This window comes from Neofelis nebulosa, chromosome 1, assembly GCF_028018385.1.
Source record: "Neofelis nebulosa isolate mNeoNeb1 chromosome 1, mNeoNeb1.pri, whole genome shotgun sequence".
Classification (NCBI taxonomy): domain Eukaryota; kingdom Metazoa; phylum Chordata; class Mammalia; order Carnivora; family Felidae; genus Neofelis; species Neofelis nebulosa.
Genome location: NC_080782.1, coordinates 101,754,800 through 101,782,597, shown reverse-complemented (window position 1 = coordinate 101,782,597; position 27,798 = coordinate 101,754,800). Strand labels below are relative to the sequence as shown.

General features: G+C 41.8%; 1 protein-coding gene across 1 annotated transcript in view; it reads left to right on the top strand.

Moving 5' to 3' along the window:
* ARHGEF28 (Rho guanine nucleotide exchange factor 28) overlaps positions 1–27,798 on the top strand; it is a 306,764-nt gene that overhangs the window by 152,447 nt on the left and 126,519 nt on the right. Inside the window, exons 7-9 of the mRNA XM_058729755.1 lie at positions 2,954–3,026; positions 13,673–13,728; positions 14,295–14,355. Of these exons, the coding sequence (XP_058585738.1) occupies positions 2,954–3,026; positions 13,673–13,728; positions 14,295–14,355 (190 nt within the window). The remainder of the gene's footprint in view (positions 1–2,953; positions 3,027–13,672; positions 13,729–14,294; positions 14,356–27,798) is intronic.

The following is a 27,798-nucleotide window of genomic DNA, read 5'->3' as shown; positions in this document are numbered from 1 at the left end:
ACATTTGAGATAATACTGAGGGCCTGGAAGATGTAAGATGAGTAGATACCGGTGTTCAGTAATTGATGGTAGTGGACTCAGAGTAACAGAGACCAAATGGAGATTGCTTTCCAGTTTCTTGGAGATTTTCATTTTATGAGAAGGGCTCAAAGGCAGAATAGAAGTTGTGTGGCTGGGTGGTGAGCAGAGGAACAGGAAAGGAAGAGAGCAGAGATTCATGAGGTTACTGTGATTTATAAGAAAGAAAGTCATAGTCCATGCTTTGGATCCATTTGGGTCCATTATCCATCCATTGGATCATAGCTCCTACGACCACAACCTTTGGGGTTTTGAAGAGTTGATAATGATGTAGGTGTCTTTTGTTATGTTAATGAGGTGGCTCTCGGAAAGTAGCTAGTGTTGGGCACTGTGATTAGGGGGTTGGAACTTTCTTTCATTCCACCCTCTGACCTGGGTGGGGGCTGCCGGCAGGAGATGGAGTTCGCCCGTGGCCAATGATTTAATGAATCATGCCTATGTAATGAAGTCTCCTTGAGAACCCAAAAGGCCAGGGTTTTGGACAGCTTGTGGGTTGGTCACCTGGGGTGGTGATGGGAGTCGTATGCTCTGAGGTCTGAGAGCCCCTCTAGCAAATTAATCACATCCAAGATGGGGAGGTTGTGGGAATCCTGATTTATAGCCTTTTGGTCAGAAGCACAAATAACAGCTTGGACTTACAAGTGGCATCTGAAGTGGAGGTAGGCCAGTCTTGGATGGTGTCAGAGAATTGCTCCTTCGTAAGGAAGCTTCCCCCGCTTCCCCGCCCCAGCCTGGAATTGGGTCCAGAACCCTAATAGACATCCAAGTAGTTCATCCTCACCCGTGCTACAAAATGTTTCCATGGTATTCTTGAATTCACAGTCTTCAGGGGTACTTCTTTCTGGTTTGATTCTATTTTATTTATTTTTTTATTTTATTTTATTAAAAAAAAAATTTTTTTTTTAACGTTTATTTATTTTTGCGACAGAGAGAGACAGAGCATGAATGGGGGAGGGTCAGAGAGAGAGGGAGACACAGAATCTGAAACAGGCTCCAGGCTCTGAGCTGTCAGCACAGAGCCCGACGCGGGGCTCGAACTGACGGACCGCGAGATCATGACCTGAGCCGAAGTCGGACGCCTAACCAACTGAGCCACCCAGGCGCCCCTGGTTTGATTCTATTTTAAATGAAAACAGGTGATGACTGTTACAGGTTGTCCCTGCTAAAGCTTTATCATTTGGGGGAACAAATATAAAATATATGTACAGTAGTAAAGTATTCATGTTTTGTTAAATCTTAGATGTGGGAAAGTCTATTTTTTTTTCTTTTTTAATGTAAAAGCCGTAGAAATGACTTTCAGGTACTAATTTATTCTCAAGGAACTGAATCATTCATAGCCTTTGTCTTGTCAAAGAGGCGTCTTCAGTCTTGGGATTTGGTCAGTGCTTAGTTACCTGCAGCCCTTCTAGAACAACAACCGTTAAACCTTGCTGCAGAAGCCTGAGGCTGCTTTACCATAGACTAGAGCTATGCAGGAAGCGATCCCATTTAGACACCCCACTTGTTAAGAGTTATAAAGGACTCATCTTAGCACTCTGTAGTATAGCTGACACTAGGTTACTGATAATTGGCAGTAATCATGAAGTGTTAAAAAATGCCAAGTTGGTGCTAAATATCCAAATAGTAAAGATATTAGGAAATTAGATAATAGGCAAAATCTTAGCTCTGTTTTCCAATCATGATTTCATTTTCTCCTCGTGACAGAGTTTTTGCTATTAACCAGAATACTGAGAATTTAGTTCTTGAACTTGGCTAACATTAATAATAATTTCAGCTAGGAAATTAAAGTGTTCCAAGATTGCATCGAAATTTGCTCAGGAGAATAAAAACTGTTTTAATACCTGCCATTTACAAAAAAAAGAGTAAGTATTTGCTTACTTCAGGTTTTGTTTTGTAATCAGAAACCAGCATTGTCTGATGCCCTTTTCACACAGGCTTGCCCATTGCCCTCACTGAAAGACTAGGATTTCAGTGTTAGGGCTAACCCGGATAATCACATGGGCTGGTGGTTGTGTTTGGCCTTGAGCCTGCATGGCAGGATCTCCTAAGACCCTAGTCCCTCTTGATTTCATCTCCTTAACACCTCCCAGTAGGTACCTGGTCTGGTCCACCCTTTAATTCCATGGTGGACCCTAGAAGAGAGAATACTGCATCTTGGGGATAAGGCTGGCAGGAGTTAACAGCTGTAGAGGGTAGGTGACTCAAAGCTTGTTCCCTGCCCGCTTTGTGGTTTGGTTAAGTATGTATATTTCCATGGGCTGCAGTGTTAGGCTGTTTTATCGTTTGGCAGGTCAACATGTCATTCTGTGGCTCTTTTCATTTTACTGGCCATGAGGTATCTATTTGAAAAGGAAATGCGGAGGGCTCCAGGGCAGCAGCTACTCTCTAAGGCCACCAGCTTGGTCTCAGCCTGGGCAGCCTGCACCAGCATATGGTGGCTTGCAGCCCAAGACAAGTGGTCATCCTGGGCCCTCCCTCTCTCTGTGTCTTATGGCATGGGCAGAGGTTGTTCAGGATGGGCACCTGCATAAACAGTGGCTCTTCTTTACAGTTTCACCGTTTTCTATTCTTCTGTCCCTTTTTGGTTCATGGATTATTTTCCTGAGGACCTTCCTCTTGTGACATGGGGAAGCAAACAGTAGAGGATTAGTGGCAGGGACGCTTGCACCCCATGCCTCGGGGTTTCCCCCAGTGTCTCTCATCGTCTTCTTGGGGTGCTGCCTCTGTGTACTCCCAGTGGCTTTGCACACCCTGTCTTTCCAGACCTCCCCAGGCCATGTCTGTCTCTATTCAAGACCCATGGTTGAGATTTCCATCTCCTTGTCGCATATCTGAAACCTCCACTGGTTTTCACTGATTTTTTCTTCTTTCTTAGGCTCTTGAAGATCAAGAAGCCAGGCCGGAGGAAAGACAAGACATGCCTTCCAGTGCTGCAGAAACTGAAGAAGGTATGGAAGCTCCTTGCCCCTCCCTGAGGAACCCAGAGAGTACTCAGAAGTAACAAGTTAAACTGGTGGTGACAGTAGGTAGTGAAGCGTAGTAGAAACCGATTCTTTCCTTTGGCTTTCTATTTAAGAATATTTTTTATTTTTTTGAAATTAGGTGTGAGGATAGGGTTATATATATTTGGGGGCATGATTACATTATCTTTTTAATTTCAGGATGGTGGAGGGGCATTACAAAATATCTGTTATGTAAAGGGACAGTAGTGTGATAGGCCTGAAAACCAAGACTCTTGCCTCTAAGTCACCATCATTGACAGCTGGTTAATACATATTTTTTTAATAAATAATTTTTTTCTTAAGTTTATTTACTTTTGAGAGAGAGACAGACAGAGCACGAGCGGGGGTGGGGGGGGGGTAGGAATAGAGAGAGAAGAAGACGCAGAATCCAAAGCAGGTTCCAGGCTCCGAGCTGTCAGCACAGAGCCCGATACGGGGCTTGAATCCATGAACCATGAGATCATGACCTGAGCTGAAATCGGACACTTAACCATCTGAGCCATGTGGGTGCCGTCTGGTTAATATTTTTGATTCTGCTTGTAACTGCCACTTAGACTCATTGCATGGCAGGTTATTTGTCAGGTGTTAAACTCTTAAACTCTTTGCCCCCATGTTTGTTAAAAAGGAGTCTTGGATGAGGAAGTTTTGTAGCAAGTTGTTGGAAGTCTGTATGCCCAACCATATTGCACACGCTCTTGGGTTAAGCTGACCAGTTTCCTGCTCAAGCTGGACCTGCTTGGGCCCCTATGGAGTTGCCCTCATTTATGTATCCTGTAGATGATGTGCTGGTGGCACTGAGGAAGCTGAGGCTTGTCCTGCCTAAGGAGGCCATGGGTAACTTTATGCTTCCTCCTGAAGACCTGTAGGAAAACCTCTTTCTCGTTGCATGTCAGGAAAGCCGGCTTCTCCTGAGCATTTGGCTGGCTTTCACTGCTCTAACTGTAACTTAACAGGTTTTTTGTTTTTTCCTTGAAGCTGGTTGAAAAAAACAATAAAAACTTGGAGCTAAGTTTCTCACCTACAAATATGTACGGTACTGCTAAATTAATTTTTATATCATCCTTATTTATTAAGCTTTCACCCTTGCCTTTTCCTTGTGGTTTTTACTTGTATGTTTTTCTTCTCTTTCTAATCTACCTTTAAACTAATTTAGAACAAAGTTGAATCTGAATAAGTGTTTGAATTCTTGCCCTTAAGGGCTGGCAGTTGGAATTGGGACAGAAAAACATGTTGCCTCAGCACATTATGATAAGTGAAACAGGAGTCATATGCAAACTCTGTGGCTTCTGACAGTTATCAGGGAAAGCTTCCTGGAGGAGGTGACCCTGGAACTGTCATCAAATGGAGGGAAGGGAATTTGAGGCAATGGAAATATTTGTAATACAGAGTTTTGAACCACAGGATGAATTGAGGGAAATGCTGATCATTTTGTAGTTCTGTCAATTTCGTGTGTGTGTGTGTGTGTGTTGTGTGTGTGTGTGTGGTGCTAGTGACACAGGCTTGAGAGGGAGGCATAGCAATATGGCTTATACACAAGGCAAGGAACTGGAACCTCCACCCTGACAGCTCTGAGAGCTGTTTCAAGCAAATGAGATTATTATTTTCAAAAGGTCACTCTGTGAGAATGTGAAGAATGGGTTGGAGAGGTTGGAGGCAGGGGTGGTCGCTGCTGTAAGTAATACAGAGGAGGGTCTGCACCACAGCAGTGTGATGATAGTGGAGAGGTGGGGACAGATACTGCCCGAAGGGTGTAGGATGTCAGGTGGGTGTCAGCAGTGAGGGAGGAAGTTGATTCCTCCAGTCCCTAACTAGGTTAAACCTTACAGGAAGGTCTGTGTTCCTAACTGGGTTAGACCTTACAGGAAGCAGCTTCATGACAAAGCAAAAAGTTACTCCTTTGTATATGGGTTAAGTTTAATGGGTCTAGGAGCAGCCAAGGTAAGGTACCTGAGGTCCTGCAACCAATAAGCAAAATAATTTGGACAGAAACTCAAGCGCTCCAACTCCAAAAAATTCATGTGTGTCGTGTATAGACCTTCTAGGCAATGCTTTGATTTGTATATGCTTGGAGGACGTATTAGAAACTGCACGCTCCAGCAGAGAGCAGTATTCAACTAAAGTGGAAATATTCCATTAGTTTTTGTCCATTCTTGAACCAGTAGACCACTCAACCGGAAGAAGGAAACATTGTAAATGTAAAAGTATGCTTCTTTTCCTTCTTCTTTAAACCCCAAAAGCAAACCTTCCCTTTGTGGTCTACTAGGAGATTCTTAAGAGGTTATGTTTTTCTGTTCCTCCTGGGACAGTGGGTGGAGTGGGAGGCTCCACGCTTGTATCTGTAGCTGCCATTGATTAAAAGATGACAATGTTATGCCGGAGATCAGCTTTGCAGTCTCTGTTAGTGTAATAAATGGTGTCATCATTGTCTTTGAGCCAATTATGTTTCCATAGTTTCATGATTGTAATCGTACTCCCAGCAGGATGGGATGTTATTCGAAATGAACTAAATAAAAAGCCTTCTCATTTTTAATATGCTGAGATGAATATGCTAATGATTAGTATTTATTAATCTACCAACTGACACTGTTTTGTCCCTTGCCACCTTCGTTCTTGTTCGATCTCCTATGCTAGGATTTCCCAAGGAGCGTTGTACAAAACACCCATGTTGGGAGATGCTTTGATAAATCAGGATTATTGGACCAAATAGGTTAAAAAATGCACTGTAAGAGACCTTCATTCATTCTGGAGATTGAGAGTACATTAAATGTTTTTCAGCTTCTAGTTAACTTGTTGCAATCAAGACCCCCGGGTGACCTTATTCGATAGTTCTCCAAGTGGTTCATGCCAAGAATCCCCTTTTAACGGTGCTTACACCATCTCATGGAGATGGTCTGTGGAAGGAACTTGAGGGATGTTGCCCTTCCTCATTTCTACCGTTCCTGCCCTTTCTGGACTGTATTTCCTTCCCTTTCACTATCAATCACATGGATCCTCTCCCTCCATTAGTACGGTAATGCTCCCACTGGGAGCTGGGTAAGGGAGGTGTTTTTAAAACTCCTCATGTCATCTTGAATATTGAGAACACCTGTGACTTGCCACCCCTCTGCCCCCCCCCCCCCACTGTACTTTCTGATGTTGTTTGGCAGGTTGATGCTGCTTAGCGTCTGTGACAGCAAACAGAACCATTGTAATACCACTGACCAGTATATGACTCCATTTTCTTTTCTATTCTGTAGTTTAAAAACAAAACCCTATGTGATTTGCTAACTGTCTTGACTTCTGTGTTAAATAGTCCCTTACTTGTTGGCTTCTCTCCATTAATTATGTTCCACGTTTTCATTAACAAGGAAGTGGCGAGTCGGGACTGGAGCTTGAGTTCTCATCACAAAGGACAGAAGGCAGAATCTTTTCCTGCAGGCTGAAACAGCAGTTCACAGCAGGGCGGAGAGGTTTCCTCTTCATGACCCCGCGACAAAGGCGGGAGAGGCTATGGATCCAAACACGAGGCACTGTCTAGGCAGGCAGATGTGAGCCCTGCAGGCTCATCTACTTATTCATTCTGTAAACATTTGAGCGTTCACTTTATGGCAGGCAGTGTTCTAAGCACTGGTGACATAGCAGTAGCAAAAAGGCAGAGAGAAAAAAAACCCGATCTCAAGCAGTTTACTTGTATATAATTGCACGCCAATATTTGTTGAGTGCCAGACCCTGTTCTAGGTGCTGGGGACGCGGCTGTGTGCTGACCACAATTTGTGCATTCCAGTGATCACTGAGAGGGACATTGCTAGGAGTCAGGAGTATATTTGCCCAGTTGTATACATGAGAAAGTAGCACAGAGGGGTCACATAACTTGTCTGGCGTGATACTTGCTCAGGCAGTCAGAAGTGTGGCACGTCAATTCTCTTACCTGGCCCACTATCCAATAGCCAGTACCCTTATATAATGGAACACTTGCCTATTTCATCCTCGGGCTGCCGATGGAGAGTTCTCTCCAGCGTTTGTGTAATGGAAACATGTAGAATTGGAAGCATTGCCTTGAAATCAGCTCTCTTCCACATGGCTGACCTGTCTCATAAAGTCCTTCCAAGGATTTGTGACCCACAGGCATAGGCACATCTTGATGACACACACCAGCTACAGGCAGACTCTGCTGAAACCTCAGCCCCACCATGATCTGGCTTCTGAACATTCTGCAGGTTATTCAGCTGTGTTTTCTTTTGCGCCACATGGTGCAGCTGGGGGGTATCATTTAATACTTCATCGTACGGCTTAAGTGAGAAAATACAGGTAGAGTCCCTGGACCAGTGTCTTACCACAGATGCTTAGCCACTGCCAGTGCATAGCAATGCTAGCTTGTTACAAGTGCAAGTTATAAGCTGGGCTAGGGTGGCGTTAGTGGCAGTCATGCACGTGTTGGGATATCAAGACACAGCTCTTCCTGTCAGAGTAACGAGGTAAGCAGCTCTTTCATCTGAGAGTTCCTTCGATGAGGTTGCAGCCCTTGCCTCTGTGCTCTGGGTGAGTGAAAGGTGAAGAGGGAGCTGGGTAGGGGATTCTCCTTATTGGAATACTTGCGGTGAGTTACTGGGCAAACAAGGGAGCTTTTATGTGTGTACGGTTTCCCTTCCAAGAGTCTTCATTTTATTTTATTTTATTAAAAAAAAATTTTTTTTTAACGTTTATTCATTTTTGAGACAGAGACAGAGCATGAACGGGGGAGGGGCAGAGAGAGAGAGGGAGACACAGAATCCGAAACAGGCTCCAGGCTCTGAGTGGTCAGCACAGAGCCTGATGCGGGGCTTGAACCCACGGACCGCGAGATCGTGACCTGAGCCGAAGTCGGCCGCTTAACCGACTGAGCCACACAGGCGCCCCAAGAGTCTTCATTTTAAATACTGTAACCGAATGTCTTTTTAGAAGTGTAGAATACAGTCCCAAGGTTTGTCAAGACGCAGGTCCTTTAAGCCAGGATGGCTGGGAACTGAGGTGTAGGGGTTTCAGGACCGCAGTTAAGGAGGCTGTTCTGTGGGGATTGGTTACTCAGTTGGACACAGAGTTGTTACCTTAACCCTAGTGTGGAGTGTCCCTCCAAGGACTTGATCAGGGTTTTTCACCTGAAGTCAAGTATTTAGGCTTTTTGAAGACCGTTACAAATCATACCCAGAGAATGTACTTTCCAGCCCGAGGAAGTGATTTGAAATTGTTCATCTTAAAGAATAGCTCAGCTTTTTCTGTACTTTCTTTAGAGACTGGCCTTGCCCATCTTCTTTCTCCTCCCCACAGAAGAGAATGGGTTTCATCATTAGAGGACCAGGGATAAAAATAGGATATCAACCTGATATGATGTTCCTTTTGTTTGTTATTATTATTATTATTATTATTATTATTATTCTAGTTTTTTCTCACACGTAAGGAAAAATTCTTCTCCTTGCCTCTCCAAATGATTACAGAATTAAAGAGTAGCAGTGTGAGCTGGAAAGAATTTCCGATTCTTCAGAACTCACCTAGATGTAACAACTTCTGTTGAGATGTGCCACGAACACTGGCTCCAGCTGGGTTAGATTGGCAGGCTAGCGGCAAGGACTTGCATGAACTGAGCTTACTTGTATTAGGAGTCTAATACAATTGAAATAAGCTTAAGTTGAAACCCTACAGCTAAAGAGTTTCTTTCCCAAGTTGAATTAGAATCTAAGTGGGAAGCCAGAGGGACACAAGAGTAATTCACAAGACAAAACTGCATGTCATTTATACCTTTCAAATATGACTTGCCTCATTTTATTCAAGCAGTTGAGTAAATCAGAAAAATTATTTCCTGACCTCAGTTGGAGATGAAATGATTGAGAGCTTCTGCTTACTAGATGTTTGTAGCTAAAATTTTGGGCTGAGGATATCTTTTTTTTTTTTTTTTTTTTTAAATACCCATGACCAAGTTCTTCATTCTTTGAAATTTTATGGACAGTGGACGATGCACACTGGAGATCTAAAAAAAAAGAAAACAAAAAACCACAAAACCCACCCAAAACTATATCGTAAAGACATATTAAGCATAGTTACCACATGACCCAACAATTACACTCCTAGATACATCCTCAAGCAGAATGAAAATCTACATCTCCATAATAAAATGTATGTGCAGGTGTTCATAGCAGCCTTATTTGTAACTGCCAAAAAGTGGGAACAAACCCGAATATCAGTTTAGGAGCGAATATACAAAATGGGGTCCATCCACACGATTGAACGGCGTTTGGCAATAAAAAGGGATGGGCTACTGGTACATGACAACATGAACGAACCTTAAAAATAGGAAATATCCAGAACAGACAAATCCATTAAGAAAGAATGAAGATTAGTGGTTGCCTTTGGCTGGGGTAGGAATGCAGGCAGTTAGGGAGAAATGGGCATTGAGTGCTAATGGGTATAGGGCTTCTTACTGGGCGTAATGAAAATGTTCACAAATTGTGGTGATTGCACAACTCCGAATATGTCAGAAATAATTATATGCTTTAAATGGGTGATTAGTATGATATTTTTTTTACCTTAAAGCTGTTGAAAGGTACTTCTGTAGGGGAAGAAATGTATACTAAAACATTAACAATGGTTTTATTATTTCTTTTGATATTTACAAAATGTTTAAATTACTTTGGTGGCCCAAAAAAGTGTCTTAAGTAATTTGAAAACATTTTGAAAAAGATGTCTTAAAGTCTTTTTGAAAGGACGCAGAGCACACATATGAAAATTATGTTGTAAAACAACCCTACATTTGGAATTGCTTTAGGGCAAGAATCTCTTCTCTCACCTTGATGTCCTCTCCCCGGCTGATCGTGTGTCTCAGCCAGTGATCCAGCTAATGTTGTGGACTTGAATGGACTGTTAAGGCTCCTAGAAGAATGGGGCTCATGCTGGTATTTCTGTAGATAAGTGCCTTATCCTTTCTCCCAGTCCATATTTATATTGGGAAGTCCAAAAGATAGTTTTTCCTAGTGTTCCCACTTTTAGGAAAAAATGGAATAATTGGGATGGTGAAACAAGAGGTCACAGTGTTAAATGGTCTCCGAATTAAGAATAGGAAGGAAGGCTTCTCAGATTTGTTCATTTCGCCATTTTAGTTCTCTGGCATTTGCGAATCAGACATGCACACTAGGGTAAAACATTAAAGTGATACATGGAAGTGATGTTGTTATATAAGGGAAACACCAGTGCATGACTGGAAGTGAAAGGGTGACTTTTGGACTTAGCTGGAGGGGTGGGAGGAAGCCGAGGGAAAAGCATTCATCCGTCTGATCAGTCTGGCAGGTTAGAAGTTGCAATCAACAGTGATGGTTTTGAAAGTGTTTGAATTAGTATTTCAAACAAGTGAACCACTTTCCCTTCCCCGTCCTGACCTACAGTTTGCCTCATGATCCACTACATCTCATTAGCTCTTTCGGGTCACCAGATTTAGGTGGAGGAGAGAAGCATTTATTCAGTGCCTTTAATATGCTAGGCACTCTGCTTGGCATTGGGGATTCAAATGTTGGGCCCAAATCAATTTGGATCCAGCCTCCCTAGAACTCAGTCTGTTGGGAGAATAGGATCCATTCAAAGACTCTGAACCACTCTGAATTCCTTTGGACCTTTGTGGAGGAGGCATTGCAAGCTGAGAGCATGACCTGTATTTTCCAATTGTACTTTTGATGATGCCTTGCAAAAATAACCCAGTTACTGACTTGGTTGTGGACAGCGGAACCTGAACCAGGGATGAACAGCAGTAGTTGGCTGGCTGGCTCTGATCAGGACTTTTTTTTTTTTTTTTTTTTTTTGCCTCCTTGGGAGGAGGCGCAGCAAAGGGTAGTTAAAGGAGAATACTGGTGTAAGCTTTTGCTTTGCTTGAATGTAGCCTCTGGGCTCCCATTTTTCAAAAGGGGACAGTAAGACTTAACAGAGTCGAGATCTATTAGGCTCATCTCTTTCTTAACAAAACCCTGCTAGTAATCTTAGAGCTCCTTAGCCCTGTTTTGTGAAAACCCTGTTTGCCTGCATAGTGTGGCTGGTGAACATGACTATCGGAGATTATTTCTTCCGTTATAGTTTGGAAGTAAGAAAACATGTTTATTAAGTTTGGTAAATCAGATTTAGAGGGGATAATCCTTCTGGGTGGGCTGGGAAGGCAGGATTAATAGGCCTTTAAAACAGAATAGTTCGAAGTTACTGATATCATTATCTGCTGGAGGTTGCTATAGCAATAACTGGTTTGATTGCCCTGTGCCATTGATGGTACAGGGGAGTACGTGTAAAAGGATCCTGGTAATTTAGCAGAGACTCTCCTGGAACAATGTGATTAAACTCCAGTAGAATGAGTGCCAACTTCTTTAAAAGCTCTAGGGTGAAGTTGTGTATAGTCCTAGATTAATTAATGATACATTATCATCCTGAATCTATACACTGTCACAAATATTTGTAATGGTGTTTGGATAAAGGTTTTATAACTCTGAAAGTTATTTTTAAAGTGATGAAGTACAAATTTTAAAAAGACGTGCCCCTTTTGATATAGTTTGTGGTTTTTGCATTAATGAGATTAGATTGTGTCTGAAACAAAAGAAAAATGCAACAGATTATACAGAAAACTGTAGGCTGACAGTGTGCAAAGCCTGGAATTTGGAGAGTGGCAGGAAGCTGGAATCTGAACATACGATCAGGGTGGCACATCTTTTGTTATTGCAGGCTGGGTTTTACCAGGCGCTAGGGCCTTCTTCATTAGCACAATCTTGAATAAAATGTGTGCTGCCCCTTTTAATCACTGCTGTAGGTACATAATTGTTTAGAAATGCAGAATGCTAATTTAAGAGCATATGGTCTGAAATGGCTTTAAAGGAATATTTTCTAGTGCCAAAAGAAAAACGTGTGTGATTCTCTTGGAGTCTATGCACAAGTGTCTGTTGAAACTTTGGTTCTCGGACTCCTCCCCTTCTTTTATATGCTGCTATTTTCCCCCACCTAGCCAAATTTTAGGGTTTGGGCATGTGTGTTTCCAAACAAAATCCCTAATACTTCCTACAGGTCCTTCCATCACTTTATGCATCTGTATAACAGGACAGAAAGCTTTATGTTAGTGTTTTGAATTTCGGCACTTGAGCAGCGGGCTTTTAAAGGGTGAAATTGGCTCCTTTTGGCATTCCTAGCTCTGACCATGTTCCGCAGACGCTACTCTGCTGCCACCTGGAGGCCCCGTGTGGGCTCTGCATCTAAAGGTAGGTAGGGATCCAGAGAACAGAAGCTGCTCAGGCTGGGTGTCCGAGTGTCCCTCATCCCTGCTGAGGTCAGTTGACATGACCACGTGGAATTGAAGCTGTTAGCTTAGCATTTTTCATTATAGGTCTTGTAAGGATTATGAATGCAAGGACAGTAAACTATTGGGGGACATAAATATCTCTTTACTTGTTAGTAAACCCAAGGTTTATGTTAGCAAATTTAAAAAAAACCCATCATGACAGTGAGAGAGTTGACTGCTGTGCTCTGTCCTTGACCTATTGTAATTTTTTAGGAAGTGCAGTCTACTGTGTCTAAGCAAAAACATGAATGAAACTCCTAGCTTTGGTGCCTGGCAGTAAGAAGAGCTTGCGTAAATACCCCCGGAGGCCTGGAGCCTCAGGTGACTTCAATTAATAGGAATGGCTAAGTGTAGTGGCAAATAGCTAGTTAAATCAGGGGGGTTTCCTCAGAATCAGCGTTGGGGCTGGCCATGGTGGCAGGGCAGCTGAGGGAGGGTTCAGGGGCGGCCGTGGGCCCACGCTGTTGTACGTTAATACAATTGGTGGTAAAGATTCTTAGCCATCTGCCCTTGGTAAGAGTGTCCAACACTTATTTTCCCCAGGCCCCAGCCTGCTTTTGGTGGTTACATGTCAACAACAGTGACTCTTGTTTATGGGCAACTGAGTGGGAAGAGAACCAGTCAGCACCCAGAGAAAAATACCCCGTAAATAAGCCTTCCTGTTTATCCCAGAACATCCCGACCACTCATATTTCCAGGAAAGCCTTTATTCAGAAAGAGGGCGCTCAGTGTGCCTGTGGCCTGTCCGTGCTCAGCCTGGCATCATCTGTGGTGGGAGTGCAAGGGTTTTGCTAGCACTGTGGGCTTTTAAGGATGCCTGAGGAAAGGCCACAGCTCATCTGGAATGAATTAGGCTCTTTTGAAACATAAAATGTGTGGTATTTGAGGAACTAGACGTGGGATTTCCTCAGGTAGGTACTCGTCATGTCCTTAGAATCCGGGCTATTTTGAAGAGCCTTCGTTCTGTGAGCCGCCTTCCTTCTGAAGCCAGGGCATTTGTTTATTTAATGGTGGTTTTTTTTTTTGCTCAGGATTTCCTGCAGGAGGTCCGGGGCTTGTTTGCCTCTTGGTCCACATAAAAACTACCAGAGTGTGGTAGTTGGGCTGTCAGATACTCTGCTCGGTGGAGAGGTGATTTTTAAGAAGCTTCATCTAAAAACCTAGCTCCACACGGAAAGTTCCTGGGCTACACAATTATATCTAGTCATCTAGTTTTTGTTTCCTTCGTTGTCTTTTAATGAAAGCTCCCACTGGCTGATCCTGATGAGGATTATTCCTTTTGCAGAGATTAAGAATTTGGTGTCTGGCAGATCATCACCGGAAAAGGAAGACGATGTAAAGGTAACGGGTCTCCTCCCCTCCTTTCTCCTTCCCATGTTTTCTCCACAGCTGAATTAGAAGGGAAGGTCCAGTGGTGACAAAACATTTTAAAAGAACCAAATTTGAAAACAAGTAAAGCCCCAGGGGCATGCCCCAAGTCACATGCAGAGTAACTTGCAATTCAGTTTCCTTTGCAGTCTCTTGATGACCAAAGCTGGCTGTCTTTCTGGGTCGCAGTTGTGTATGCAGGACCGTTGTATGTACATTTTCCAAAATAAGTTTTTCCTTGAAGACTGAGAGCTATGGAGGTTTGCCAGCCATGTGACAACTGGACCTGAGAGCCAGCCTCCGGGAATAAAATCACCTGTGGGGAGCGGTCAGGTGTGCTTCACTGTAGGGCCCGGTCCTTTCCTTAAGGCAGCTCTTCCATAATGCTAATTAAGTCCAAGACTAGCTTCCTGTTGATGTGCCGTGATACACGTGAAATGTCTTGATTTTTTTTTTTTTTTCTGAGATGATACACATGAACAGAATTGTGGCACAGTAAGTAATTTTTTAACATCCCTGACTTTATCGATATTTTCCAGTGTGTGGAAAGCCCGGTGGTTCAACCGAAGGAACACGAAGACCGGGACAGTCTAGACGCGGGTATGTTCTGAAATGCCACTTTCCCCTGTACTCACAGGAGTATGCCAGTCCTGGGTATGCACAGGACAAAACAAAGCTTCCTTCCTGGGAGCTTTGGCTACTTTGTGAACACGATGGACGTAAATTTTCCTTGCAGCAACAGTTCTAATATTAGGAGTTGAGAGGTTGAATAATATCCACTTATGATCCTTTAAAAAACAAATGAAGACAAAGCCATGAAGGCTTTTCCTGAGCAGTTGAACTCTGAGCCAGACTCTGTCTCGGGACTCGCACTGTGTTGCTTATGTTGTTACTTCTGTGAGGTAGGCTCCGCTTGCTTCAGGTGAAGTGACAGGGGTCCTTGAGAGCAGGTGGTGGAATGGAGACTCCTAATTTCATTCTGCCTGGCCCCGGAATCCCAAGCTTACCACCCTCCCATTTGGATACCCACTTGGGCGGCCCTCAGAGCTGAGCCTCTGTGGTCCTCTCCCTGGCCTCAGGAAAGACCAGATGCTTGTCACTGGTGGCGGAACGTGGCACAAAGAGATCCCTTGGCAGGGTGAATGTAGTTTTTCCCGGGGACTGGACATTCTCATCTGTCCACAAGTTCTAGTTCACAAGTCTCTATGGCTTCTCCCCAGATCTCCTTGGCCATCTTCCAATTCTTGAGGGCTAATTTGGACCCCAGGGTTCCACTTTGAGTTAGAGCCTGACGAAGCAGTTGGAGGCTGGGGGACATACATAAACTGGGCTCTCAGCTGATGTCTCGTCTCGGCCCCTGGGCGGTCTGAGCAGACCTCTGGGGCTCAGTGCAAGGCAGATACGCACCAGCTTTCCCAGTTGGCTTCTTTAGACTAGGCGAAGCCGGGGCAGTTCGCGCACCTGGAAAGCACACAGGCAGAGTAGTGTGAAGTGTTGCGAGGGTGCAGTGGAGGTGCTATTGGCCTCGGTGGCGAAGTGCTCAGGCTGATGGGAAAGGCAGGGAAACGGAGACAGTGCCCAGGCTGAGTTTAATGGTGAAGGTGGGTGGGCCCGGGAGCCTAGTGGCGCAGGGGTTTCCCTGGAGGCCAGTGGGGTATTGGCACATTTGGCAGGCACAGGCAGAGCAGTGACAGCAGTTGGGGAGGCGTGAAGAGTAGAACACGGCGAGGAGGAAGTACCGTCAGCGTCCGTTGGCTGTGCTGCTGGTAGCTTGGCCGTGAGCCAGACGTGTTTCCAGGGTCTCCCTGAATGAGGTACTCCTGCAGTTGGGACAGAAACTGAGATTCTTCCGAGCAGTGTGCGCACCTTTAAGATTGCTGCTATATAAGGTAAGGGTACTGCTTGACTTGCAGAAGAGGGGAAGAGGAAGGAGAAATGAAAGCAAACATCTCCGTTTAAATGACTGTTGTAGGCCATTAAAGCCAGGATCCTAGCCCTTGCTCACGCGTACAGGATGTCTCATCTACAAATTGCATCATGCCCCCAGGAACGTTAGCTGTGAAGAATGTTTACCAAAACACACTGCTGGTGGGGGAGGACCGTCGGCTGTTACAGGGGTTCAATAGCAAGAGGAGACTAATTTTCAGCCTTGAAGGCTCCATTCTCACACTGATGCACGTGCTGGGTTAGAAGACACGTGGTAAGGAGACAGTAGTGGTCTGACCTCATCAGTGTGTTTGGTCAGTCACAATGTTGTGTTGTGTCTGAGGAGGATTGTAATAAATGCTTTGAGACAAACTTGGACTTTAGTCCAGTGAGTTATGAAAAGGGCCGTGAATGATTGTGCCTGTGCTAATGTTTGCTTTTTGTTCAGTTAAATTAAAGTCACCTGACTTGATGCCAAGAAGGCTCCCTTTTAAAAGAGCCTTCTGGGACAGAAGGGGGAAGGAAGCAGTGAGCAATAGTTGGATGGTAAGCCCGAGTCTGGAATCTGAAATGGCTTTTCCCCAAGGTCACTTCCAAACTATTGTGTTATTTTATATGTGCTTACATTCTGCTCAGTCTGCAGGACACGCTGATTAATGTGGGGTTGAGATACATGTGTTGGCTGACTTGGATTATTCAAAATAGTGTGACGTTAGTTTTGCATGCTCTCATAAACTACAGCAGTGCTGTTCCAGTAGAACTTTCTGTGATGGCGGACATGTTTTATATCTACATTGTTTGCAATGGTAGCCAGTAGCCATAGGTCTATTGAGTGTATGGTCTGTGACTCAGGAATTGATATATATATACATTTTAAAAAATTTATCGCCCTGGAAATTCCCATTCTATCGTTGGCCATCAGAGCATCAACAATTATACTGGCTGTTAGTTCCTACACTGAAAATGGCTGTTGATTGCAGGGATGAGGTCTTGGGTGGGTAACAGCTGGTTAGCTCGTCTGAGCCAGTGCCTCTGAGCCCCTCAGGGAGTACTAAGAGGACTTTTGGGAGTGATGGCCCTGCTCTCTGGATGCTGTAAGAACCTCCAAGGGGAGGCTCTCAGTTGAAGGGCTGGGATCCAATTGTGTTGCCGTCAGAGTGAAGAGAGGAACTTCTCAACGTGTATTTCCTTCACATTGAGGGCAGGTAGAATGGAGAGAGCGGGCAGAGAATTTGGAGGAAATGGATTGAGAGAACATAGATGAAATGGGCCAATGGAGAACTGAAGAAGGAAGAAAGGGTCCATTTGGCTCAAGTACACGGGACTGAATGTGATTAAGAAATAGAAGCTGGGCGGTGGGCCGCAGCAAGCGCTGTGCTGAGGAGAACAGAAGTGGACAGCGGTGGGGATGTGGGGGGATGGCGAGCCTCGGCCACCCTCCTGGAGCTCCACCTGCAAACAAAAATGCATAAAGCATCGCTGTGCCAGCCAGGTTGACCCGTTGCTGTCGTGCAAACTCTACTTTTAAAAGGTTGAATTTGAAAAAATACAACTGCCTGGTTAGAAATTAAGATTTCCAGTGGAAAGATAAGTTTGTGCTTGAAGACTGTGAAACAAGAGTGCCGGTATCTCAGGTGAATTATAGAAGGTCCTGGAAGAGAACACTCCTGCTAGCCTAGCAAGGGGTACTCAAGAGTGTGAGTGGAGTTGTGTGTGTCACACTAGATTCGGTGACACTCGCACGGATATGGATTTTTCTGCAATAATTGATCAGCCATGTCCTGCATTGAGCAAAGATTGTTTAAAAATTACAGCTCAAGCTGTAATAGTCACATATGACTATTTAGATGGAAAAAAATGGGGAGGTGAACTAGACTTGTTAAAATAAGAACCAGGTGAGCATGTTTTAGCTTTCCTTATGGGACCTGGTAGTAGGGAGGTAGAGATGGAGGGGAGCTCGAGATGGAATTGGCTGGCATCATCGGCCTTGCTTGACAGTCCCAGGACCTTGAATCTCTGGGCATGAAGCAAAGCTGTTCCAGGTTTGGCTGGCTGGCAGAGAGTGGGCTTCCTGAAGTGCCAGAGAAGATTTGAAATAGAATGTTGTGCCAAGTAGACTTGTGGATAAAATAATCTTTCTAAATTATGGAAGTCGTAAATGCTCACAGTAGAAAAATTTGAAAGCTTATAAAAAGTAGGAAAAGAGAAAAACACCCCTGGAATTCTCCCACCCCAGAGCAGGTGCCCTTCAACTTTGGTGTATTCTACCAGTATTTTTATTACACATCCATTTTTTTACATAGTTGGGGTCATGTAAATAACAGAATTCTGTGTCCTGGTTTATTCATTTAACATTATATGCCATAAGTAAGCTCTATTTTAGTAGGTAGCTTAAAATGATTCTGTACATTTTTTTCCTACACAAAAATGGGTTACTTTTCTGAAATGAAAGGGAAAGTATCTTAGATGATGCCAACAAGTACTTATCAGTGAGAAGAAAAAGGCTTTTTTAAATAATATATGTGGTTTGATTTTATAGAGTGACCTGATTTTCATTTTATGCTGAGGCTCGAATCCCAATTAGTCTTGAATAATTCTTGTATCACTTCATTGCTATTACTGTTGTTACTTATATGTAACATGAGAAAAAGAAAACCTTTTAGTTAGTAGGTGTTGGGACTGGGAGGGGTGGATATCAGGGAGACACATGAACCAAAGCTGGTGTAGAAAGAAACCCGACCCGATTACCCATCCCCCCTCCCCCCAAAAAACCCATCCAGACCAATTGTGAAGACAAGGAAGCAGAAATAGACAGAAACAAATAGTAGGAAGTGCAATGTTTCAGATTGCCTAACCTAGACAGCACAGACTTTCATGACTACAGAAAATACTCAAAAGGAGAAACAAAGGCCTTACACAGGAAGCTTAGGAAAAAATGTGAGCGAGGGGAACCTGGAAGGAAATGATGGGAAGATCCAAAGGATCAGCCCCTCTAGAACAAAATGTTTGGTGTAATACAAACTTCTTACAGGATCCTCATTTGTGGCTCTATTTGGGAGAGGTCCAGGTCTGTGGGTTTCAGTGGTAAGATGCATGGAGGCCATATAGTCATTCATGTTAGTTTGGCATAAACCACCAAATAAGTAGGGCTGATCAGGTTAGTCTTTGGTTTCTTATGTTAACTAAAAGTTTAGAAATGGAATTCAGGTTGCTAAGTTATAAAAGCATATAAAACAGCACTTTTAAGTTGTTTGTGAAAATAGTTTTGAGATGGTTCCAAATGGCGCAGAATCTTAAGATCTAGCACCCATGTCAGTGGAAGCTGGCTGTCTCTTGGCTGTTATTTAATAATAAATGTGTATCTATGTTGAGATCTGAAGAATGTTAAATGAAACATGAAGGAATATTTAAAAAGTGTCAGGGAGAAGGGAGCTTAGCAGAGCTTGTAACCTTCTGAAAAAGAAGTTTTGAAATTTTTGGCAGATCTCTCTCTATGCCCCAAGCTACAGAAGCTTCTGTGGATTCCTTTTTTTAGGCCGGGGATGGGAGGGGTGTGTCATTTCTTTACCACAAGCCAAAGCTTATCAGTGATTTGATTTTTGAAACAAAGGGGCTGGGGCTTTAGATGGACAAATACCCCAGGAAGACCATTGGGGATGCATAGTTATTTGTAAAAACGGACTCATTGTAGTCCTGTTGATTTCAGTGAATTTTTTTTTTTTTTTTTTTTTTACTATGCTTGTTGAGGTTTTAAACACTGTTTTTGGTAGAAGAATTTACTGACTTACTAGAATTCCGCTGAGTGTATGTAATAAGCTCAATTTGGGTGTTTTACCATGAGTGTTCTGCCTGTTCTCTTTGTGCCTTCACTGTTTGGACACATTCTCCTCGTGGAATGTGAATAAAGCATTGTTCTTTCAATTAGACGATAGGAATATTTATTGGCAGAAATGTATTCCATAAATTAAAGAATTTGGGGAGTTTTAGGTTAATCTATACTATAATCTAGGAAGCATGTACACGCTAAAACCTTCCTGGAGGTGTAGAGTATCATGCTGCTTTTCTTTGGATTAAAAAACAAAAACTGTTAAACTGAAAGCCCCAAATCTATTATGAGCCTTATGCTCTGCCGATTAGCTCATAAATGTAAAAAAGGCAAAATAAAAGTGAATGAAGATGAAGAGTTGCATAGGTACTCTGTTACCCTGCGGTTCTAAACTCAGCCTACACATTGGGATTACCTTGGAGCTTTATACTGAAACCTGTGTCCATCCCCATAGAAATCTGACTTACTTGGTCTGGACTGTAGCCTGCACTTAAGGAGTTCTACACGTTCCCCAGGTGATTCTCAATTGTGGCTGGAGGTTGGGAACCATGACATACGTCCTCAGGGGAGCTCTGCTTTCCTGGAATCACCCCTGACTTCCTGGGTTTTCCATATTTTTGGAGTTGGGGAAATGGTGGTTCTACTTTTATTGTAGTAGATTGCAAAAGCAATTAACGGAAGCCAATTTGTACTGGGTTTGCAGACTCCCAATGATTATCACCATCAATATCCTCATCGACCTCTGGGGAATGTAAAACCTTTGGGAAAAAAAATTACTGAGAAAATTTCCCAATCACTTGAACCTAAATGAGATGGTTAACATTTAAAGATTAATCACTTTAAAATATTAAGAAGGAATCCTGTGATTGTGACTTGCTTTCAGAGTCATTTATTGGACTTTGAGGTGCACAGATGGGGATGAAGGGAATTGGGTTTACGCTCATGTCATAAGGGCTTTACAAGGATGCCTGATGTTTGGCATTAGTACCTATAGCACTAACCGAACTACCTTTTTCTTTCCCTTCACAAACAAATTTAATTTCTGAAATGTAACTGAGGGAGGGGAAAAAATGGCAGTTTTTTCTCTGAATTCTAAATGTTCTTTTTGTCGTTGCTGTCTTTCATTTTATTTTTTCGTCATGATAGGTATATTCTTTAATCCCCATCTCCTATTCCCCCCCCCCCCCCCCGCCCCCAACCTACCCTCTGGTAATGATCAGTTTGTTCTCTGTAGTTGAATCTGTTTATTGGTTTGTCTCTCACACTCTTTTTTCCTTTGCTTGTTTTATTTCTTAAATTCCACGTGTAAGTGAGATCATAAGGTATTTGTCTTTCTCTGACTGACTTATTTTGCTTAGTATTATACTCCTTAGCTCTGTGTTGTTGTAAATGGCAAGATTTTTTTATGGCTGAATAATTTTCTATTTTATGCACCCTCTACCCACCCACCCACCCTCCCCGCATCTTCTTTATCCATTCATCAGTTGATGAACACTTGTGCTGTTTCCGTACTTTGGCTATTGTAGATACTGTTGCGATAAAACTAGGAATACATATATCCCTTTGAAGTAGCGTTTTTGTATTTTTTGGGTACTCAATAGTGTGATTACTGGATGATAGAGTAGTTCAATTTTAAATTTCTTGAGGAACTGCCATACTTTTCCAGAGTGGCTATACAAGGTCGCATTCCCACCAATAGTAAACAAGGGTTCCGTTTTCTCCACTTCTTGCCAACACGTTGTTTCCTGTGTTTTTCATTTTACCCAATCTCATAGGTGTAAGGTGGTATCTCATTGTGGTTTAGATATGCATTTCCGTGTTGATGAGTGATATTGAACATCTTTTCATGTGTCTTTTGGCTATCTGGGTCTTCTTTGGAGAAATGTCTGTTCATGTCTTCTGCCCATTCTTTTTTTTTTTTTTTTTTTTTTTTTTTAAATTGGGCTGTTTGTTTTTTGGGTACTGAGTTGTATCTGTTTTTTTATATAGTCTGGATACTAACCCTTTATTGGATATTTCATTTCCAAATATTTTCTCCCATTTGTAGGCTGTCTTTTAGTTTTGTTAATGGTTTCCTTTATGCTGCAGAAACTTTTTATTTTGATGTAGTCCCAATGGTTTATTTTTGTTTTTGTTTCCCTTGCCTCAGGAGACATACCTAGAGAAATGTTGCTTTGGCTGATGTCGGAGAAATTACTGCTGTGCTCTCTTCAAGGATTTGTATGGTTTCAGGTCTCACATTTAGGTCCCTAATCCATTTTGAATTTATTTTTAAATTCAAATGATGTAATAAAGTGGTCGACTTTCATTCTTTTCCATGTGGCTGTCCACTTTTCCTGACACCCTTTGTTGAAAAGACCATCTTTTTCCCATTTACGTATGAATTGTAAATTTTCATTCTCCAAAATAAGATTCTCAACTCCGAATAAACTAAGTGAGGCTCCATCCCTAAAGATTCTATTTTGATGGTTTAAGTCAAATGCTTAGATACAGAATTCAAGCAAAAATAAAATATTAAAGAAAGTAAAACTAATTTATAAAACATGAAAACAAATGAAAACTGGGAAATGTATTCTGGAAATAAACTTAACATTTTTATAAGAAGAGTTAAAATTCCACCCATAGATTTCTTTCTCTTGTGTTGAAATACTCGAGTATAGTGTATACAGACGTCGAGTGTAAAAATTGCTCTCACAGAAGAATCACTGGGCTCTGGGCCTGACAGCAGAGTACGTGTGCTTATGTGAGTTGAGGCTTGGTTTTAATTGAGTACCAGTGGCTAATCCCTTGGAAGGGACTTCAGGGCAATTAAGTAAGAGCTCGTATTGCTGGCATGAAAGCTAACAACTTACTGGGACACACTGCTTTAACTTTCAGAGTGGCTAATTGAGAGGACCCTTTTATGAAATATGGCCCCTTTCTTCCAATATGAGCAAGAAAGCCAACAGAATTTATTCTTCACAGTATGAGATCCTGTGGAAGAATGTATAGAGCCAAAATACAGAGAAGTGGTACAACCACAAATTGAATAGGAGACCCAGTAGTAAATCTGTGTCTTTATATTATTTTAAACAACTTTAACTTCACTCTGTGATTTTTTTTTTTTTTTTTTTTTTGATACCTAGAACTTGAGAAGAAAACTGTGAGTAAGCTAGCTGGGTTTCATCCATGCTCTTGAGATCTGTCTGCGGATAAGATTTCTGTGATCTGATTGAGGTCGGCTCACGGAGGTACCCTCAGTTGCACGTGAGAGCCTCTCCCTAGGGTTACCTCTTGGGAACCTCTTAATTCCAAAGAGACACTATTTGTTTATGAAAAATTAAAATTAGTTTCAGGATATCATCTTTAATGTTTAATTAGCTCTGTTGGTAACTTCACATAATAACTTAAAAGAAAGCAGAGTTTTAAGCATGACTTGACTTCTCCGTATCTCATTAAGTAAGTGATTCAGTCTTTTAGCATGAATTCCACAAACGTTTAATGAACATAGATTCTGTACTTTACCTCATCCTTTAAAAATGTTTTAAGCTTTATTTTTTAGAATAGCTTCAGATTTACAGAAAAATTCTAAAGATAGTACAGAGAGTTCCCACACTCCCCTCTTCCCCATTAACATCGTATATTATGGTACACCTTTTTAAAATTGATTGATGGCATTGTTACTGACAAAAGTCCATGCTTTATTTAGATTGCTTTAGTTTTTATCTGATTTCCTTTCTGTGTCCCAGGATCCTATCCAGGATGCCATATTGTATTTAGTTACCATGTTTCCTTAGGCTCCTCTTGGCTGTGAGAATTTCTCAGACTTTCCTGGTTTTTAATAATCTTGACAGTTTTAGGAGTACTGGTCAAGTGTTAGGTATAATTTCCCTCAATTGTTATTTTTCTAATTTTTTTTTTCCATTATTAAAATTGGGGTTATGGGTTTGGGGAGGAATACCACAGAGGCAAAATGCCATTGTCATCACCTCATTGGTGTATGCTATCATTACTTTCACTGTTAATGACAACCTTGATTATCTGGCAGAGGTGGGTTTGGTCAGCTTTATTCACTGTAAAATGATTCTTGCCCACTACTCTTTGCATACTATACTCTTTGGAAGGAAGTCATGATGTTCAGCCCATACTTGAGGGGTGGGGTGTCATCTGTATACATCCTTGTGTGCTAATAAATAATTTGGAATTTTTGGATATTTATTGGATACTTGAGGTAATAATCTAGTCCTGCTTTGTTGTTCAGAAGTGGTCTCACTCTGGCAATGGAGGAACTCTTCCAGTTGGCTTCTTTGTCCTTTGTACATATTTCTGTCATTGTGGGGTTTTGTTGTTGTTGTTTTAGGGGAGTGAACATACTCTTTAAGATACTCTGATGGTGGATACATGACACTGAATTTGTTAAAACTCAGAGAACTTAATGGCATACAGAGTGAACTTTAATATGGGCAAATAAAAAAAATAAGTTGGAGAATCCTATGATGGAGACAGAATGTGACAAAACAATTTAACTGTACTAAAAATGTATGAAATGCCTTACTGTAGGGGATGAGGAGAGTTCAGACCTCAATAACTTTGGAAATGAGTAGAGTCTGTAAGATTAAAGGAAAGGAAGTGGTACGTAAACATTGTCCTCTAGGTGATGGAATTGTTGGTCCCGGGGATACAGGTTAACAATTATACCACTGTAAAAGTACCCTGGAAATGAACAATTAAGCAAATGGATTATAGATAAGATTGTTACGTTGGAGTGGGAGTTGGTAGATAACCAAGGAGAGGAGGCTAGAATGATCTTTGTGCTAATGAATTAGAGTTGGACACATCAGTATGTACTCATGATTAGTTAACATGGACACGCATAGTTGCTTATAGAAATATTTGTAGATAAATGTGTATGCATACGTTAGGGCACACATGTAGGTATCTCCTTACTCTTTCAGATGACAGGGCCTAGTAGTAACAATACTCTAGTTAGCATATGTAAGATGAGCCACCCTTTATTTAAAACTAGGATTCTCCATTCTGTTTTGTGGGAATTTTAGCTTTAGAACTATGGCATGGATAGATTTAAGTTTACATTAGAACTAATTGTTTAAGTTTTTTGCCCATTTTATATCTCCTAGTTAACTTTTGGACATGCAAATAATCATATAAAAGTCCATAGAAGAATAAGTTGAACTTTGAATGTTAAAATTGACTTTAAAAAGTAGGTTTGTAAATAAGTTTGTGGCACATAAGAAACTTTTTTGGGAAGATTTGGGAAAATTGGAATTGGAAAATTATCAGAAAAAACCTAAAATGTAGATGTTGCTCTCCCTAAGTGTCGTGGCTCTTTCTATCATGAAGGATCCCTTTGTCCTGAGGCTATGACAAGAAACTTGACTATCTGTCCACCCTTGCTCTGTCCAGCCTCGTGGCTCATATCATCACCCCTAGGACCTCTCACATCCAGTGTCCACAGCTGCCTCTCCATAATAGAGTCAAAATTCCTCATAATTCATTGTTCAGAAAAACCAAGTGCTCATACTTTTTTCCTTTAGGTTATGCCAAGGATTTCAAGGTCTAAAACAAAAATAGATCCACCAAGAGTCTTTTTTTTTTTTTTCCTTAAGAGTATCATCTGAATAGAAATTGATCATTTTAGCTTTATTAACTGCTAGGGGAAGCATTGACAATATAATTCTTTTTTTAAAAAAATGTATGTATGTATGTATGTATGTATTCATTTAAATGTAATTTATTGTTAAATTGGCTTCTATAAAACACCCAGTGCTCATCCCAACAAGTGCTGTTTCGAAGGGACACATGCACCCCAATGTTGATAGCAGCGCTATCAACAATAGCCAAAGTATGGAAAGAGCCCAAATGTCCATCGATGGATGAATGGATAAAGAAGATGTGCTATATGTATACAATGGACTATTGCTTGGCTACCAAAAAGAATGAAATCTTGTCATTTGCAACTATGTGGATGGAACTGGAGGGTATTATGCTAAGTGAAATTAGAGAAAGACAAACATCATATGACTTCACTCATATGAGGACTTGAAGAGACAAAACAGATGAACATAAGGGAAGGGACACAAAAATAATATAAAAACAGGGAGGGGGACAAAACAGAAGAGACTCATAAATATGTAGAACAAACAGAGGGTTACTGGAAGGGGTGTGGGGGGGATGGGCTAAATGGGTAAAGGGCACTAAGGAATCTACTCCTGAAATCATTGTTGTACTATATGCTAACTAATTTGGATGTAAATTAAAAAAAATAAAATTAAAAAAATAGTAAAAAAAAAATTTAAAAAAACCTATTTATTTATTTAAATATAATTTGTCAAATTGGCTTCCATAAAACACCCAGTGCTCACCCCAACACGTGCCCTCCTCATTGCCCATCACTCACTTTCCCCTCCCCGCCCCCCACCCATTTGTTTGTTCTCTGTATTTAAGAGTCTCGTATGGTTTGCCTCCCTCCCTCTCTGTAACTTTTTTTTTTTTCCCCTTACCCTCCCCCATGGTCTTTGGTTAAGTTTCTCAGGATCCACATATGAGTGAAAACATATGCTATCTGTTTTTCTCTGACTTATTCCATTTAGCATAATACCCTCCAGTTCCATCCACATTGCTGCAAATGGCCAGATTTCATTCTTTATCGTTGTCAAGCACTATTCCGTTGTAAATATAAACCACATCTCCTTTATCCATTCATCAGTTGATGGACATTTGGGTTCTTTCCATAATTTGGCTTTTGTTTGAAAGTGCTGCTTTAAACATTGGGGTACAAGTACCCCTATGCATCAGCACTCCTGTATCCCTTGGGTAAATTCCTAACAGTGCTATTGCTGGGTCATAGGGTAGTTCTATTTTTAATTTTTTGAGGAACCTCCACACTGTTTTCCAGAATGGCTGCACCAGTTTGCATTCCCACCACCAGTGCAAGAGGGTTCCTGTTTCTCCGCATCCTCTCCAGCATCTATAGTCTCCTGATTTGTTCATTTTAGCCACTCTAACCGGCGTGAGGTGGTATCTGAGTGTGGTTTTGATTTGTATTTCCCTAATGGAGTGACATTGAGCATCCTTTCATGTGTCTGTTGGCCATCTGGATGTCTTTGGAAAAGTGTCTATTCGTGTCTTCTGCCCATTTCTTCACTGGATTATTTGTTTAAAAAAACCTGTATTTATTTTGAGAGAGAGTGTGTGAGTGGGGGAGGAGGGAGACAGAGAATTCTAAGCAGCCTCCATGCTGTCATCACAGAGCCCAACCTGGACTTGATCTCAATGACTCTGAGATGATGACCTGAGCCAAAGCCAAGAATCAGACACTAACCGACTGAGCCACCCAGGTGCCCCTGACATGGTAATTCTTGAATATGTTGCTTCATGTAGAAATGTGCTTTCCTGTCCTAAATGTTCTGGATATTTTCTTCTTACACTATATGTGGATATTGTCATAATACAAGTAATGTCATCCTGATGGATTTCTAGGGTATACCCAGTTTTTCCCCTTAGTGCGGTGATAAAAAAGCTTTTGAAAGGGCATGCAGGTTTTTTACTCAAATAAGTCAAGGTAATTAAGGTAGATAAGAAATAAAAAGTACTCTTATGTATAAAATAAGATGGCTTTAGGAAATGGTGGCATCCTAGAATTCTAATTTATGGTAACAGTGTTTGTCCCATGCTCCCAGTTGATGTCTGTTTTATAGGAAATCAATTTTATGGGCTCTGTTTATACACAATGCAGAAGTAGAGAGAAAAATTGTAATTCAAATGTCTGGCTGGCTCCACTCATGATGCCATGTCCCTGAGTGTGACACTGCCGATGTGAATGTCCTGTGCCCACTGTCCTTCTCAGAGCACATCTTGAGCCCATGGATAGGAGCTGTGCTTTTAAAGATCCTTATTTTCTGTATAGCATGGCCTCCCAGTAAGAGCCAAGCATTTCACTTGGTGCATAACCAGAGTCACAATGTTCTCCAACAAAGAACTGCTTGTGTTGAACTCCAACGGATGACACGGTGCCTTCTAAAGGATTTTGAGGAAGATTCTGACCATCCCAGGCTCCATTACATTGCCTCTTCTGGCTGAAGTGAGCCAGGGTAGGCTTGTCCTGACATTAGGGGTTTTTGCCTCCGGTTCTTTGTGGTTTTTTTTGTTTGTTTGTTTTTAAAAAAAATTTTTTTTTTTTAACATTTATTCATTTTTGAAAGGCAGAGAGAGACAGAGTGTGAATGGGGGAGGGGCAGAGAGAGAGGGAGACACAGAAACAGAAGCAGGCTCCAGGCTCCGAGCTATCAGCA